General features: G+C 48.6%; 1 protein-coding gene across 2 annotated transcripts in view; it reads left to right on the plus strand.

The window, feature by feature from the left end:
• Positions 1–18,593, plus strand: part of GALNT10 (polypeptide N-acetylgalactosaminyltransferase 10) — a 139,154-nt gene that overhangs the window by 67,627 nt on the left and 52,934 nt on the right. The window contains exons 2-3 of one of the 2 annotated variants that reach the window (XM_080922995.1): positions 5,310–5,412; positions 9,403–9,541. In XM_080922995.1, the coding sequence (XP_080779121.1) occupies positions 5,310–5,412; positions 9,403–9,541 (242 nt within the window). Of the gene's footprint in view, positions 1–5,309; positions 5,413–9,402; positions 9,542–18,593 lie in introns of those variants that run through there. The other variant, XM_080922996.1, reaches the window with a different exon arrangement.

Raw genomic sequence — 18,593 nt, forward strand, 5'->3', positions numbered from 1 at the left:
AGGAGCCGTGCTGTGTTCTTTCTCCTGAACCCTGTAATTATTAGCAAAAAAAATGAGGTCCCGAGACTCCTCCCTGGCTACATTAATCACTTCTTGGTGGCCGGGGGTGAGTGGGATAGGGGAGACTTTTATTCAGGCAAAATTTTGAAATGCTGTATTAAATTTTAAAAGCTAGGCAACTTTCTGTGGGGCTTCAAACAGCCTTTCTTTACTGTGTGTGCGGATGTGTGCAGGTGGGCATGAATGTAAGGCTTGTGGATGTAACACATGTGGACTCACACACTCATATGAAAACAGAAAGGAAGTAAGATTTGCCTAAGTAATCCCAAGTCACTAGGATGTATCCCACATACTTCTTTCTTCTGTTTGGTGCCATGACCCAGGCTCCTTTCGTGTGTTGAGCTTTGCTAGTCTGTCTGTCTGTGATTCATTCTTCCTGTAGCCCATGCTAGCCTGCATTCTATTCTCCTGCACTCACCATCCTCCTGCCTCAGCTCCCCAAGTGCTGGGATTGCAGAGAGCAGCACCATGCTGGAAGAAAAGTTTGTGTTCATTTTTGGTGTGTCAGATGTAATCATTCCAGCACCCCCTGTTGGAAAGTTTTTCTATTCAATTCCCTTAGCACTTTATGTTCAGAATTTATTCAATAAGTTTGTATGCACATGTATGTGTGTGAGTGTGTACATGTATGTGCATGTGTGTACATGTATGACCAAGCATGTGTGTGCATATATACATGGGTGTATGTGTGCACTCTGGGGAGGGGGGTGTTCATATGTTTGTTTTATGCATGACCTCATTATTCATTTGTCTGTCCTCATTTAAGGACCACATTCTCTTGTTCACTGTAGCCATGGACCAAACCTTGAAAAGTGTATATGTGTCCTTTGCCTTTGTCCTGTATCATGTTTTTGACATGACTGTGTTGCCTATAGATCAATCCTTTAAGGACCAGCACGGTTTTGTTTTGTTTTGTTTGCAGCTAGGTCTCACTATGCGCCCCCCCCCCAGGCTGCTCTGAATCTCATGATCTTCCTGCCTACACCTCCCACATGTTGGGGCCCCACCTCTGGGAGAATGGACATCTTGACATCAAGGCTTTGCAGATGCTGATGCCACCTGTGTCCTGGTCTAACAATCTTGCTCTGTCTCCTCGAACACCCACTTGTAGCTTTCGGTGCCTGTCATGGCTGTTTTGTTCAGTTTGTCCCGTAAGTGTTTGATCTGTTGGCACTGTTGTAAGGGATAGTTCAGTTCCCAATGTTTCGTTGCTAGTATTTAGGAATTAAATTGACTTTTCCACATCATCCCTGTCTCCCATGACACTTTAAACTAGCTAGTTTCGGATGCGTTTCTGTCCGTACTTAAGCATTTTTCAAACTGATTTGTCTGCTAATGCCCTGGCCAAACTGTAGCGACCTAGACAGACACGGGATGGTATCTGTAGACCCTCCTCATGGATGTGGACAGAGGAATGAGAGAAACAGCTCTTCCAGCTCCCCTTAGGCTCCCTGCTACAAAGGCTTCTCAGCAGAAGAAGCTTGTCTCAGTTACGACCGGATTGGAACAAATCAAGAAAATAGGAGTTTTTCCCCTCACTGAAAAGCCTGGAAGGTGTGTGACTGGGTGTATTTGCTTGTGAGCTAAAATGTCTGCTACTTCCATGAAAATGAAAGCAGCCCCAAAGAAAAAACAGGCAGAACCTCTGCTGCCGGCCTCAGGGCTAGGAATACAGACAGGGACACTGACTGGCAATGAATATGGCAGGTATGAGAGTTCAAAGCCCGGGGAAGCTTTCAGAAATCACTTTAGGGTCAGGTGAGCCCTCTCTCTCTTTAGAATTTTGCAGCCCATTAAACTGACCTGAAGCCATTTGATCAGAGGATAAAGTTAAGCCCTTCGTGGTATTATGTCCTTGTGACTGTGTTAGGCCTGTCTAATCCCTGTGTGACCTTCTGTCCATCCAGAAAATAAAAAGAGGGGAGGCATATCTGTCCACTCAGCCGTCAGTGAAAATATTTTTCTGGAGTTAACAGTTTGGGGAGACAGGCAATGTCTTAGTTAGGGTTTTACTGCTGCGAACAGACATCATGACCCAGGCAACTCATAGGCAACATTTAATTGTGGGTAGCTTACAGGTTTAGAGGTTCAGTCCATTATCATCAAGGTGGAGGCTTGGCAGCATGTAGGCCAGCATGGTGCAGGCAGAGCTGAGTGTTCTACATCTTCATCTGAAGGCTGCTAGTGGAAGACTGGCTTCCAGGCAGCTAGGGTCAGGGTGGTAAGCCCACACCCCTCCCAAAGACTCTTCTGTAGGAATCCTGGTGAGAACCTCTTCTACATACCTAGAGATTTTATCTGTACCTCCTTTAAGGCAATACACGTTAGTGATATGTGTCTTTTCCTATGCTATTTATTGAACCCAGGGACCATCTTATTTAACTATATGTATTAACTACTTTCCTCATTGCTATGGCAACCTCATCCAAAGCAAATTACAGAAGGGAGATGGTTTGTTTTGTTTCGTTCTGTTTGATGTGAGTGGGCATCTGTTTGCATGCAGTCTGCGTGCCCTGCATTTCCCTAGTGCCTCTGGCAGCCAGAAGAGAGCATCAGATCCCCTGGAACTAGAGTTGCAGATGCTTGTGAGCTGCCGTGTAGGTTCTGGCGACAAAACCCAAGTCCGTTTGAAGGACAGCCAATGTTCTCAGCCACCATGCTGCCCTCTCCAGCCCCATGAAGGGTTTATATTAAAGTTACAGTCTATCCTGTCAGGGATGCCCTGGTGGTAGGATCTGAGTGTGAGACACTGTCACATTAGGTCCATAGTCAGGAAGCGGAGAGAGATGGCCCTCCGTTCATTCTCCTTTTGTTGGGTCTGGGACCGTGGACCAAAGGGATGGTACCGTCTACACTTAGGGTGTACTTTGCTTCCTTGGTTAAACCTCTCTGGTTAATGCCCTCTTGGGTGATGCTAGACCCAACCAAGTTGACCCCAAGGTTACCCATCACATTTTGCCTTTCCTAAAATTCCTTGGACAAAGTAGGCCCTTGTTATATGGGTGAATGAAAATTACTCAGTGTTTGGCCTTAAAATTCATAGAGAATTTCAACCTACAACTGTCCAGATCCCCTTCTATTGCTATGAAGAGACACCATGACCAAGGCAACTCTTACAGAAGAGAGCATTTAACTGGAGGCTTACTTTCAGTTTCAGAGAGCAAGTCCATGATCATCATGGTAGCAAACATGGCTGTGGAGTAGTGGCTGAGCGCTTACATCCTGATCCTCAGACAGTAGGCAGAGACACTGGGCCTGGCATGGGGTTTTGAAATGTCAAAGCCCACTACCAGTGACACACCTCTTCCAACAAGACTGCACTAGTCCACACCTCCAAGACAGTTTCACTAAGTGGTGACCAACCATTCAAATGTGTGAGCCTATGGGGGTAGTTCTCATCACAGCACCACACCTTTTATAAAAACAGCTTTATTCATTTGGCTAGATAAGTTCTACTCTGGCTGTGTGTGTGTGTGTGTGTGTGTGTGTGTGTGTGTCTGTGTATGTCTATCTTGTCTGCCTGCCTGCCTGTGTGCGTGCGTGCGTGTGTGAGTGCATGCGTGTGTGTGCATTGACAGGCCCTGCCAAGTCTGCAGCCATGGGATTGAAGTGTGTGCTCAGACCAATCTTTTGTCTCCAGCAGATTGGAATTGGCTTTGCTCCGCTATTTCTCTTGTCAAAGGGTGCCAGACTCGCTAAAGGGTGATTAAGCAAAGATTAAAATTCCATTTGTGTGAGTGAGTGGGTGGCGTGTGGGACCTCTGGTACCGTGATGGAGCACGAGGGTCCCAGACACAGTCAGTCTGAGCACATCAACATGCATTTAGGGAATTCCAGTCCATTCCACCAGGCCCCCCAACTAGCTCATGTCCTCAAGTGTTCCTGCTCTTTGCATTCATTGCCTGTGGCAAGGGAATGTTCTGGAAGCTGGGGGAAGGAAAAGTATCAGAAAATGATTACAAACAAAGAAAATGATCTCAACCTTCAGAGACACACCCCTGGGTGTTCAGTGTTACAGAAACATCTGAGTACCTCCGGGTCGAAGTCTTGGGGTGCTTTTTTTACATAATATTACATCATCAGTGTTACTTAAAAGTTGTGTTCTTGGAGCTCAGTGGGCCCAGCACTTGCTGTACAAGTGTGAGAACCTGGCTTTGAGTTCCCAGGACTCTTGTGAAAGCAGGAATCTGTCATCCCAGCCCCTGACTCTCATTTCTAAGGCTCTGTCCTGGTGTAGCCATTACTCAGCCACCTGCAGCTCCCAAGCACTGGAAAGGGGTTAGAACTGACATGAAGCCAGGAGGCGTGCAAAGTCTTAGTCCAAAAAGAGCAAAATGCCACAATTACATGTTATATTGACTGCATGTCCGTGCAAATGGTTTAGAGAAGGTGGATTGGATTTAATTAAATATATTGGGGCTACATAGATGGCTTAGTGGTTAAGAGTGTGCCCTGGTCTTCGCACAGTACCTACATTCAGTTCCTAACACCTGCGTCTGAGAGCTCACAACTGCTGGTAACTCCAGCTGCAGGGGATCCGCTGCCCTCTTCCGGCCTCCACAGATATGCCCCTCCGCATACATACACAGATAGATACATAGTCCAAAATAAATACATCTTTAGAAGAATAATTATGTTACTCAAACCAGCGTCAGTGTCACGTATTTCTTGATCGTTCCTTTGGAGTGCTGAGGACCAAACCCAAGGCCTCGAGAAGGCTAAGCAGGCACCCACTATTGAGTTGCGCCCCTTAGCTTCTGCTTATTTTTGTCTCGTTTTGACCTGTGACAGTGTCTCACTGTATAGACCAGGTTGGCCTAGAACTCGTGGTCTTCCTGCCTCTGCCTCCTGGGCATCAGGATTCCAGGGACTCACCACCACCCCCAGCCTCGTTTTCTTCCTCCAGTGTGGAAAGCAGTTTGCTTTGCCTGTGAGGGCTTCGTCACAAACCTTCCTGTTGGGCCACAGCACACTTGGCACTTTGTCCCCTGGATAGAATGACTATGCCTATCTTTCTTCCTCTTCTGCGTGGCGACTTCCCAAGGGGCCGCGCTGAGCTTCTGTGTCCCCCAGCCTCGGCCCATCTAACAGGCACACATGGTCAGCACTCAGGAAAGATGCTGAGGGCTAGACAGGAGATAGTGTCTCTTGAAGCAGAGTAGTCTCTGGGCTGTTGTTACTGCCAGTATTTCCTTTTTCTTTCTTTTCATGGTTTCTTCTTTTTTCTTTCTCTCTCTCTCCTTTTTAAGGAATTACACAGTCCAGAAAAGAAGACATTTTTCCTGGGAGCTGAACACCGGCTGAAGGACTGGCATGACCAGGAGGCCATCAAGAGGGACGCACAGCGTGTAGGTATGGAGGGCGGGGCCAAGTGTGGGCATAGTGTAAGTGTGCCGTGGGCGTGTTCGTATGTGCTGAGTGTGTTAGGAGTGTCTGGACTTCTGGTTCGCTTCCTGCCTGCCCTCCACCATCCTTTCTAATTCCTGTACCTACCTTTCACCCATCTGACCTCAGCCGTTAGCACCATATTCTCTGTCTTCAAGTTCTCCCTGCCACCTGCACATCAGCCCATGACTGTGTCTCCATCCTAGCAAGTCCCATCCCAAAGTAAGGAACAGTGATTCCGATCGACAAGGATTGAACACGGAGCAAGTCCCACCCTCTGCAACCTGATCAGCCTTTATGGGCTGCTGAATAAGAGGGAATCTTTTACCCCCAGAGAGATGCTGCCACCTGCCAGCCATCACCCAGGGAGAGAGCAAGGCCAACCTGGGACTCACCCAGGACTGGAAGGCAGAGCCAGTTCCTCACCAACTACAGATTTCTTTTGCTAATAGGGCTTTGTCCCCAATCCTCAACGCCAGCAGATGGGGGGAGGGCCAGCACAAACAGGTAGAGACTGTGTAAAGATTGTTCTCTGCAGAGTCTGGACAAAGGTCAAGAGAGCAGCTCCAAGGCCACCCGCAAGCCTGTGGGCCACCGCTGAATTCTGCCCTTCCTGAGCCTCTGTCTCCCCATCTATGAGTGGGTGTAGGCAGCCTCAGAAGGTTGTTCTGAGTGCGTGGAGGGAGAAGATGGCTGTAATGTTGCTTTGCTTGACTGCAAAGTGGATACAGCAGCCAGAGGGATTGAGATGGTGTGTGCTGATCTGGGTTAAAGGTGTCCCTTCTAAATAATAGCAACTAAATAAAAGCAACTCGCCACAAAGCTCAGAAGAGGAAGAGTGTAATAACTGAGCTGATGCTCAGGACATCCCCAGCCCCGACACATGGTGCTCTGTGTGCCAGGATTGAAACCAGAAGGGTACTCCTTTAAATTAAGGAAGGAAACGTCTGCAAAGAGACAGCTGGCCAGACAGTTGTGCCTGAATTATTAGAATATCGGGCTGCCTAGCAAGGGAAGAAAGAACAGCAGAGAGATTAGGAAAAGCAAATGACTGTTTAATTTCTTGTTTGTTGAAATAAAATTATACATAAGTATTGAAGAGTAAATATTTTTTAAGTAATTTATGAAGCTGCCTCATTATATAAAAAGAAAGAAAAGCGACTAACAAGACCGGGGAGTGCTAAGTACACACAGGGCCTCTCCTGCTGTCTCGGAGGACCCCGTTTGTGGAGAAGACAGAAGCCGCAGCCTTGCCAGGATGCTGCACGGGGGTCCGGCTGGCTGACCTTTGCCCCCTCTCCTCTACTCAGCATTCGGGGCTGATTATTGCTGTGCAGGTCTCCTGGAGCCTCGTTCTGAGCAGAGGTCAGACCTCTTCCAGCCTGATGCACCTGAGCAGCCTCAGTGACCTTGGTTTTGTAACACCCAGAGGACGGTTGGCCCTAAGCAGCCGCTGGGGTGGCTGACTGTTGGACACAGCTGTGCAGACCCTCGAGGTGCTTCTCCCAGAGTTGAGTCCTTTCTCAGTCACCAGAAGCTCATGGGAGCCCCAGAGAACACGCTTTCCGAGTATTAGGGACCCCTCTGGGCTTGTCTCAGGAGCTGCCCTCATAGACAAACCCAGAATGAGATCTATTGATCTAAGAGCATCTTAAAAGCCCCAGATAACCTAGATTTAAAAGAACGAGTTTTCTTCTATTTTATTAAAATCATGTGGGGGCCTGGAGAGAGATGGATCAGCAGTAAAGAACACTTTCTCACGAGGATCTGAGGTTAGGTGCCAGCGCCCATATTGTGGTTTATGGCGATCCATCATACATTACTCCAGTTCTAGGGTATCTCAAGCCCTCTTCTGACCTCCTCAGGCACCAGGCACACATGCAGTACACATACATACACACAGGCAAAACACTCTTATACATAAAATTAAATAATTTTAATTTTTACAAAAATTGTGTGTGTGTGTGTGTGTGTATAACTGTGTGGGTATGTGCAAATATGAGTGCAGTGCCTGTGAAGGCCAGAAGAGGGCAGCAAATCCCCAGGAGCTGGAATTGTAAGGCAGTTAAACTGCCTGATTTGGGTTCTAGGTCCAAACGTGTTATCTCTGTAAGAGCAGCAAACACTGTTACCTGCAGAGCCATCTCTCCAGCCCCTAACGATCAAGATGAACTTCACTCAAGCATCCCCCCACACTGTGCCGGGGGAGGGGGTCCCAGCACTCACTTAGCCAGGGTCCTGCTCTGTACTCCACAGATCGTTTCCCTGGAGTCCCCACTGCAACCCTGTACAGTGGACTTGACAACTGTCACTCTGAATGTACTCTGAGACTCATAAAAGGTTACGGAACCAAGTGCGAGGGCCGAAGCCCATGCTCCCCGCACTCCCTCCTGAGCCAGAACCCCCTGCCCACTCAGTGCCCCCAGACAGGAGACAGGTCTACTTTCTCTAAGCTGATGAACCCTCTGATACCAGCAGGAAGCATGTCTGGGGGAGTCAGATGAGAGAGAACACAGTGATACCTCTCTGTGAGCTGTCAAACACCAGTTAGACTTGAGGCTATCTGACCATCATCATCTAAGTGAGGTAGATATTCCGTGTCAATCAAAATTGCCATAAACATGGGCTGGATGCAGCTTAGTGGCAGAGCATTTTGTCTAGTGCTGTCTTGGGGCTGGATGCTCAGAACAGCTGTAAATAAATAATAAATGATTTTTTAGATGCTGTGATTTCTCTTTAAAGCTGGGAGATAACTTAAGAGCCGCCTTATCTACTAACACTAGGTCTGCTTGGAACGTTCTGATGCAAGTCCCAGATTCAGTGGACAAAGGGCTGCCAACCTCTGGCAGATCTTTGGCGCTCGGCCTGAGGAAGATTGTCTTACAGAGAGGAACACTAGGAGACATGGGTTTAGGAGAAGGGCACCAAGATGAACTCCTCTTCCAGGGGAGAGATTTACTACTGTCGAATGAGAATGGTCTAGCGAGGGCCTGAAGAGAAAGTCTTCAGTCTCAACAGCCAAAGCACGGTGTCCATCCTTAAAGACTTCCTCGGCCAGGCTGGATGCGGCCATCGTTAATGTACGGTCTAGCAGTAGTCCAGTAGTCAGGTTGTCTCCAGCGTCCAGGGAGCAGAGGGAGGGAGAGGGTGTGGTTTCTTGTGAGGGCAGTGAGCGGTCTGCCTACTTCCCAAAGAAACCCCTGGGGAGAGAGAGGTTTCCGGAAGGTGCGGCTGGATATTTTGAAGCCCTCCAGAACACCATCAGCGGGGTTTGGGACCCAAGGTGATGAAACTGATAGGGACAACAGTTTGAGAGGAGACAGAAGTAGCGGGCAGGGCCCCGGTGCAGGAAGTAGAACACGGGGTGGGGGAGGGGTGTCCTGGGGGCCGGATCTCACTCTGACCTCTTCCTGTACTTCCTCTCTCTGCTTCCTGCTTCTGCCTGAGCCCACCAGCCTCCTCCACACATTCCTGCCACCACACAGCAGGCCCAGAAGCACAGAGCCATGTGACAATGGACAGAACTCTCTAGAATAAAGCCCTTCCTCCATCAAGTTGCTTAGCTCAGGTCCTTGGTCACGATAATGCAGATGTAACTTAACCAATGTGCCCCATGACCAGGTATAAGATTTTTTTTTAGATGTTTTTATTTTATATGTATGAGTGTTTTGCCTGCATGTAAGTCTGTGTAGCACGTGGTGTACAGTGCCTGTAGAGGCCACAAGAGGACATCTGGTCCCTGGAACTTGAGTTACAGGTGGTTGGGAGCCACCATGTGAATGCTAGGACCCAAGTCTCAGTTTCTCTGCAAGAGCAGCCAGTGCGCCAACCACTGAGCCAGACATCTCTCCAGCCCCAGGTGTAAGGCTTTATCTGAGGTCCAGTCATCTTCCCCCAGTCTCAGCCCTTGTAGATGTCAGGTAAGCCAGCAACACTGAATTTGCTCTCTGCCTCTAGGAAATGGAGAACAAGGGAAGCCTTACCCCATGACCGATGCCGAGAGAGTGGACCAGGCATACCGGGAAAACGGATTTAACATCTACGTCAGTGATAAAATCTCCCTGAATCGATCTCTCCCCGATATCCGGCACCCAAAGTGAGTGTCCCCTCTCTCATCTTCTGCTCTCTAAGGATTTTGCCCGTTGCTCTAGGTGGTGAATTCATTAAAACAAAACAAACAAACATTCACACAAGGTGCTGGCTGCCAGGTGAAACAGAGCCCCTGCAGAGGTTTGAGCAGTCTGCAGCTTGGAGCTGGTGTGCCTGGGGACGGTGCACCGGTGTGATCCTTCACTAGGAATCGGAGCCAGCAATCCTCCCGGTGTCCGAAGAACAGTGACGTTGGTTCACCTGGAAATTTGTTATACTTGCAAGAGTGGGTGAGGGGCGTGAGTGTCACACCCACATGTGGAGGTCAGAGGAGGACCTCTGTTGTAGGTCCTTGCCTTCTGCTTTGTTTGAGACAGGGCCTGATTGTTATTCAGAAGGCTGGCTGTTGCCAGCTCCTAGAAATTCTCCCCTCCTCGCCTCACCAGTAAAGTGCTGAGGTGACAGATGGTCCATAGCCATGCCTAGCTTTTCCGTGGCTTCTAGGAATTCAAACCCAGGTCGTCTGGTTTACTTAGCAATCATTTCACCCACTGGGCTCTCCCCAGCCCACTCCTGTGCCTCCACTCAGATTAACTGTCCCAAAGCACGAGACCATCAGCCCACAGTGTCCTCAGAAGCCCCGAAGGTGACTCTGATGCAGACAGAGGGTAGAACAGGAAACAACATGACAGGCAAGCCTCGCTTGGAAGACAGGCTGTCCCCCAAGACTAGACTCTTTGCATCAAACGCTTGCCCAGAGGAGACAGAAGAGGGACCTGGAGTGCTTGCCTGTGGGATTTACTGTCTGTTTCATGGCCTTCAGGAAGGCTCTAGAACCTTCCGCTGTCAGACGAGAGTGTTGCTCAGCCACACTGGTGTAGCTGGCAGTGAGCTGACACTGAGCATTACCAGACCAAACCTGTGCCCGACACCGGAGCACCAACGGTCACAACTGTAAAACTTACACCAATTGTCCCAACCCCCCACCATCGTGAGTCCCCGGGAAGCAGTATGACGACTGGTTATCTCCCACTCTTCTCCTGGTGCGGGCCTTCGATATCTGTCCTCCTGCCTCAGCCTCTCGAATCGCAGGCAAGACAGGCCCAGCTCATGTAACTCACTAAATGCTGCCCCAGCATGAGCAGGAGATAGATTATTACATAAGGGATCTTTTAATATGATTAGACAGTAAGTAAATGCTCAGCTGAATAGTCCAAAGTTGGAAATGATGTCTATCTGATTTGCTCCCTTTCTTTTTTGTTTTTAAATTTCATGTGTGTGCATGTATGTATGCATGTGTACATGTATGTATGTGTGTGCATGTATGTATGTGCATGCATGTATGTGTCTGCATGCATGTGTGCATGCATGTACTTGTGTGTGTATGTATGTATGTATGTATGTATATGATGGTGCATATTCCACAACATGCCTGTGAAGGTCAGAGGACAGCTGACAGGAGTCACTTTTCTCCTTCCACCATGTAGGTTCCTGAGATCGAACTCAGGCTTGGTAGCAATTGCCTTACCTTCTGAGACAATCTCTACAGGTTTTCTTCTTATTTTGTATGTATCCTTTCCTTCCACATTAAGAGTGTTGTCCTGAAACGCGTCACGGCTTGAGAAGGGGGTCTGAGCTCAGGAGGCTTCTGTTAGCAGCCTGTCCCCCAACCCTAACCTCCTGCTTACTAATGTTGAATCCATCTAACACCTGCCTTTTGCAGTCACCAAGTGTAGAAGCCGAGTTTCCAGCAGCAAGTAGACAGATACCTTGAAGACCTCCTCTCTCCCCAGAGGGGAGGCTTTCCTTCAGTTCGTCAGTGGGAGCTGTTGTGCAGCGCGCTGCGCTCCGTTTCTTTTAGCTTAAACAACTTCTCAGGCAGGAGCCGGGGTTCCTCTTTTCCCTTTATCCCTTCAAACTGAATTTTGGCAGCAGCACCCCAAGAGCAGAATAGAGGGGGAACTGTTTGCCTCTGCCGTCACCTTTATTCACACCAGAGGCTGCTGTCCTGGAGACACACACCCACAGAGAACAGCTTGCTGGGCTAGCCTGTGGGCAGTGCCCACTGGCTCTGAGCAGGCCTGCCCTCTGCGTCTCCAGCCAAGTTAGCGTGAACACGGGCTGGCTGGTGGGCTGGCCCACTTTCCCTGCTTTCTGGGGAACCCAGCCTGGCTGCTTGGCAACCAAACATAGAGGCTCTTCAGGACCCACAGCAGGTGACATAGGGATCCTAACATCCTAACAGAAGTGAGTAGGATCTGTAGGCTCCTCGGGGATGCATGCAGTTGGACCTTCAGCCCCCCAGTGCTAAGCTAATCACAGTGGGGGTGACAGCAGCCCTGCAGCCACAAATTGCTCCGTCCCGAACATTGAACTTCAGGAAAGAGTGGATACGAATGGAGTTTTTCTCCTACCACATCCCCACCCCCATGTCCCCTTTTGATTTTTCCTCTTTTTTTTTTTTTTTTTTTTTTTAAAAAAACATGGCTAATTTATGATGTGTTCTGGACTTCCTCAAAAGCATGTATGGATTATTGTCATAGGCCAGATTCTCCAGAGCCTTTCTACAACTCCAACAGGTGACAGAGTCCAAACGAAAAGGAAGGGAAAGCTCACTGCCTCTAACAGTCGCGTGACGCACACTGACAAAGTGAGATGGTCTGCAGAGAGGGCTCAGTTGACAAGGTGCTTGCAGCTCATGTATGGAGGCCTGAGTTCGGATCCCCAGTACCCACATAAAAGCCAGGGGTGGTGGCACACGCCTCAACTGCTAGCCATGGAGATGGGGGAATGTGGTGGATCCCCAGAGCGCACAGAGAGAGCTCGAGCAGCCTGCGGAGGAGCACTTGTCGGTGGCTTCTTCAGCATGTGTCTTGGAGAGAAAAGCGTTACCCAGCAGGACTGGAGAAACTCTACCAGCGGCTGATAACTGTGCCTCCTCCCACCGCTCAGGCTGGGAAGGCTCCTAATTGAAACTTCCTGAGGAGGTGGGTGAAGAGAGTTTATTTACCTTGGTGGGAACTGTTTAACCCTCTGGACCGGTCTAGAAAAATCATCATAGATTATGAATGGGAGCAACAGAGGTGTTTTTCCGAGTAACTTAACATAATGCTAAGCTCAAGGGTGCAGATGTACAAACAGACACTCGGCTGTGAACGCTGATATAGCCAGCCAAAAATTAGGAGCGCAAAGTGGCAGGGCGGCTGACCTGTGGTAATGAGAGCAGGCTTCAGGCAGAAGCTCCCAGAGCTGAAACAGATGTGGCCTTAGCAGGACACTGCAACTCTGTTCTGTTCATAAAGTTAGGTAGAGGCATAGACAATATTAGAGAGACTCAGTGGGCAGGAGAGACGGCTCAGTGGTTAAGAGCACTGGCTGCTCTTCCAGAGGTCCTGAGTTCAATTCCCAGCAACTACATGGTGGCTCACAACCTTCTGTAATGGGATCTGATGCCCTCTTCTGGTGTGTCTGAAGACAGCAACAGTGTACTCACATACATAAAATAAATATTTTTTAAAAAAGTATTTTTAAAAAAAAGACTCAGAAATGGAGATTTACTCTCTTTTTCTGTGTGTGTGCTGTTTGCATGTATGTGTATGTATACACCCCGTGTGTATGTGACTGATACGGTGTCCTCAGAATGCACAAGAGTTCATGAGATGCCTTGCAACTGCAGCTGTAGATGGTTATGAGCTGTCAAGGATTTTGGGAACCGAATCCTCTACAGGAACAGCACGTGCTCTTAACCAGTCAGCCATCTCTCTAGCTCCCAAACTCCATAAGGAAAACCAACTGTGTCTGAGATGAAATGTGCGTACACTAATGATGGATTAGCTGTTGCAGGGGAAAACGTTAGTGAACTTGAGGGCACAGCAAAACAAACTGCCCAAAATAATACATAAAAGTTTTAAAAGGGGGGAAAAACAAACTCTGGGAAGTCTGAGACAGTTATGATCCGATCTGTTTAAAATGCGTGTAATTGGAATCTGTGGTAAAAAAAAAAAGGAGGATAGCAGCTCGAACGTCTCCAAATTGGGCAACGGTTTTAAAGTCACGTCCAGGGAACCCAGAAAGGAGGCAGGGAAGATGGCCCAGTGGGTAAAGCATGTGAGGACCCGAATCCAGATTCCAATAGCTAATAAAGCAAGACGTGGTGGAATGCGGCTGCGACCTCAAAACTGCCATGACAGGGTGGAGTCAGAGAGGACAAGAGCGTCTCTGGAAGCTTTACAGGTCAGTTAGCTTGGCATGGATAGAAGCCACAAGACCCTGTCTCAAATAAGGTAGAAGGTAAGGGTGGACACCCAGGGTGCATTGCGGTATGGCATACATATGCCCACACACACGCGCACACACACACACTAATGTGTGCACACAGATGCAAGCACATACATGCACACATCCAAAGAATGAACAATTGTCAGCAGCCACTGGTAGGACCAAGGGACCAAGCTAGGAGACTGTGGCTGCAAAGGAGGAGCCGGGAGAGTGACTTGTGTTAGCTGGGAGCATCAGAGGAGCCAGGGCTAGTCTCAGGGCACCATGAGGTTGACACACTAGCGTCTGCCTCAGAGCTGCATGGAGGTGAGCGGAAGAGCGGCTAAAGACAGTGCAGTTTCTGGCCCGGAGCGGCTGAGGGGGTGGAATCACAGTTCACAGGCGGGGGGTGGGGGGTGGGGAGTGACCCTGGAAAGAGCAGGATTGCATCCAGCGTGAGACAGTGTCCACCAGGCAGCGAGGGGTGGTATGGAAAATGGAAAAGGGGTTTTTGAGTTGCTGTGTTCCAGGTGTGGTTTTAGTTCACCGTCCATGAAGGATAAAAGACGGCAGAGGCTCAGCAGGATTGTAAGTGTGATACTGACCCGAGACGGGCTGTTGTCAGGTTACGTGGACCCTGTGCTGATTAGTTTTAACTGCCAACTTGCCATAACCTAGAGTCCCCTGAGAAAACAGCCTCGGCTGGTAAATTGTCTGGAACACCTCTTGGGGTTGGGGGTGTCTTGAGGTAGAAAGAGAGACCTGGGCATTGTGGGAAGTGCGGTTTCCTGGTTTGGGGTTCTGAATGGTACAAGGGTGGAGAACGCTAACTGAGAGGGAGCAAGGGACGTGAGTTTATTGTTCATTTCTGCTCCTGACTACAGATTTGATGTGGCAAGTTACCGCCTCGGCTTCCCCTCAGTGATAGAGTGTATCTAACCCGAGGGATAAACCATGTAGACCAGTGGTCCTCCACCTGTGGGTCGTGACCCCTTTGGAGGGGGTGCACATATCAGACACTTACATCATGGCTCCTAACGGTAGCAAAATTACACTTAGAAAGTAGCAATAAAGTGATTTTATGGTTGAGTGTCACCACAACATGAGGGACGGAGTTAAAAGGTCACGGCGTGAGGAAGGTTGAGAGCTATTGATCTAGAGCCTCCATCCAAAGGCTGTTTCTGGTCAAGGTGTGTCATCTTGGTGACAAAAATGGGGTCTAGAACATTCCTTCTTCAGGGTTCAGAGGTCAGAGGTCAGCAAGAGCCCCACTCACTGCCTCCACACCCACTGTCACTTCTGCCAACTAGTGACAAGCTTAGAAGACACAGTACTGGTTGGCAGCCTCCTTTTCATCATGGTTCATGAAGGAAAGTAAGCTGGGTGGGCGCCCCTAAAATGGAGTACCCCAGAAGCACCCAAGATGTGGAATTTTGCCAGCAGGGATGTGGGCATGCTTATGTGACAGTCAGTTACAGAGCCAGCTATGGGCAGAGAGCCCTTGTGGGTGTGGGGGTCTGTGCACTGGGAAAGGAAGTCTGAGTTTCTCTGTAGCACCTCTATTTCCTCGGGAGATACATCAGCGCTCCTAAAAAATCAAACAATTTCCTTCTGAACCATGGGGTGTTTTTTTTTTTAAGATAGCAGTTATTGATCCATTGGACCCAATATCAAGATTTAAAGGTTCACGTGCCTCGAAGTAAAATGGCAGCCAGTAAAATTTCTCCAGTTGACTTTTTTTCCACTCTCAGTTTTTAAGCCAGATTTCAGTAGGCTCAGGCCTTAGGTTGAAAATTGTGGAGATTGATAGCTTACGAGCAAAAATGGCTGCCTGTCAGCTAAAACTCAAACAGACATGTATCGCACACTATGCATGCTGCCTAAAAAAAAAAAAAAAAAAAAAAAAAAAAAAAAAACACCCACAGCCACACCAGCTGAGGGGTGGTCTGTATGTCTGAGTTTGGATTTTTCATTGTTGTTTTTGTTGTTCTTACAGAGACATTTTCTAAATCTGCCAGAAATAGATGCTGCATTAATCTTTAATAAAAACTTCCATTTATCAAGTGCTTTTCATTCTTTGCTGGTATGGTAGGCTCTGGGTGGGGCACTTCCCAGTTACAGTGTGGTTCCAGCCCCTTCAGCACGATTTTATGGAGGTCTCCCATTGCATCACCTGGACTGAGTCTTAGGGATGCTCTTGGCTAAAGTCAACACAGCTAGAAGAAGGGAGATCAAAGCGTGTGACTCTTATAGATAGAGGCCCACATCGCACAGAGAAGAGGAAGGGATCATAGTAATTTACTTGTTAATGGCTGGAGGTTTTTGAACTAGTTTTTTGCTAGTCCATCAAGCATGGCCAGCACACGCTCCATCCACTTGCATTCCATACTCCATGTTGGAGATGATACACACCTATCCAGGAACAGGCGGTTGAAATCCAGTTGGACTGGTTAGAGATGAGTGGAATTTATGTGATATTGGTCTTGAACGAGTTTAAGGATAAAAGAGATGAACCAAGGAAAGGTGAAGTTAGCATTAGCTGCCAACCTGACCCAGCATAGAATCACCCAAAAAGAGATTCTCAATTGAGTATCTGTCTTCATCAGGTTGGTCTGTGGGCAGACCTTGCTTGATAATTGATGTAGGAGGATCCAGTCCACTGTGGGCATCACCATTCCTTAGGCAAGTGGTCCAGAGCTATATAAGACAGCAAGCTAAGCATGAGCCTGTGAGCTAGTCAGTAAGCAACATGCCTCCAAGATTTGTGCATAGATTTTCTGCTCCGACATCCCTCGGTGATGGACTATGACCCGGAAGTGTTAACTAAAATAAAACCCTATCCTCCCGTAAGTTGCCTTTGGTTGTGGTGTTTATCATGGCAATGGAATGAAAAAGAGAGCATCACCTCTCTCTCCTCATGAGGATGGTATCGGAGAAAGATGATGACAAGTTAAGCAACTTAGTTCAGGGACAGAACAGGGTACTCTCCTCGTGGCAAGTTCTTTTATCCGTTTGGATGGAGGTTGGGGGACCAGCAGTCCTCCATTCCCACACACTCAGATCCCAGCTTTGCCCAAGCAGTGCACGAAAACCATTTGGTCTATGTTCATAGTGTATATAGACGTGTGTGAGCTTTGTTTGTCTTGATTTTACAACAACGTGGTTGGACTGTTTTGTTCTACGAGGGGCTTCTTTTATGTGTAATGCTCATGTTTGTCAGCGACCTTCCATGACTGTGTGACACTCCTCAGGAATAGTCCTCTCTATTGTTGAGCGGTGAGCCGTACCGGTACTTTCCAATCCTTTGCTTCTGGAGACACGTGGCAGAACATTCTGGAACCTGTAACTCTTTCCAGCTTATTTGTCTTCTCTCATGAGCTGAGTGTCTTAGGGTAAAGTCCGTTTCCTCCTAGCAATTGTCAGCTGTCGCTAACCCATCTGCCATGATGCCCTTTAGGAACCACAGTCATTAGCAGAGGCTGGAGGAGCATCAGGAATTTTAAGCCAGCTTTTGACTAGCAGGCAAAGCCCTGTCTCAATAAATGAACGAATGAATGAATGAATGAATGAATGAATGAAAAAGAAACATTTGTTTATGACCAGAACAAAGAAGTCTTGAGAAGGTAGGATCATACAGGTTTAAAATATATATATAGTCCAAGGGCTGGTTGAGGCTGCCTGCATCTGAACCCAGGGGCAGGAAAGGCAGGCATGTAAATCTAGGTCATGACCCCTGATAGGGCTGAGGCCCATAACTAAGTGGTAATAAACTTCGTTTCTCTGGCTGTCTTGGGCAGGTGCTGGCTCTCGGCAAAGTGTCTGTGAATGGAACCTATCCATAAAGAACTTGGCTTTGGCTCTTTTGTCCCACACATCTTCTCGCCCCTGAGTCCAGCCAGCTGTGAGCAGCTGTCTGCTGTTTCGGCTTTGTTTGGTCTTAACACTAGGTTTCAGTGTAGCTAGAGTCGGCCTTGAACTCCAGACAGACACCCTCCCCGTCTCCCACCCCATAACCACCAGGGCTTTCAGGGCTGGGAGAACAGGTGCACACAACGGCTCCAAGCAGGCACATCAAAGAGAAAGCTGTCTCATCCCCAGACACAGAGAAGGCCTGGGGGTGCCCGCTTAGGAAGGAGACTGAACACAGGTGTGTGGCCTCAGAGAGCAGGCTGAGCACTAGGCACACAATTCCTTCAGCTCTCAATGCTCCTGACTGTGGGTGTCACGTGACCAGCTGTTTACGTGGGTTCTCTGCTATGGTGGATTGTGGCCAGAATAAGCCCCCTTTCCTCCCAAGCTTCTTTTTTGTCAAGGTATTTTGTCATCGCAACAGAAATGAAACTCAGACAGGGCCACATAAGAGCAATCTGCCGGGTTTGTCCCTCCGCCATGATTTTGTGGGTCGTTGAGGCTGGGGACTGAGGATCTAAGCATCACCTCTTAGGAGACAGCGTGGGATGTGAGAACTGGAGAAACCAGTCTCATAGTGAGTGATGAGGTCCCTCACGAGGGCATGGGGCCAGCTTACAGCTAAGAAGCCAAGAGAAACATTTGCGCGGGGCCCACAGCACAGGCTTGCTCTCCGCTGCTCTCTCTTCCCTCGGGCTTCTTCTTATTTCTGGAGCCTGCCCTACCTCCACAAGCTGTCCCCCAGTACACAGGTGCTTAGACAGGACTGTGCTCCTTTCCTGGCAGGGCTTCAAACCCAGTGATGTCACCTATGAACCGTCCTGTCAGTGGGACTCTTAAGTGGCCACCTTCCTTCCACACTTCTCGGGCCTTCCCTCGAGCAAGGATGGCAT

Source organism: Micromys minutus (genome assembly GCF_963924665.1).
Source record: "Micromys minutus genome assembly, chromosome: 10".
NCBI lineage: Eukaryota > Metazoa > Chordata > Mammalia > Rodentia > Muridae > Micromys > Micromys minutus.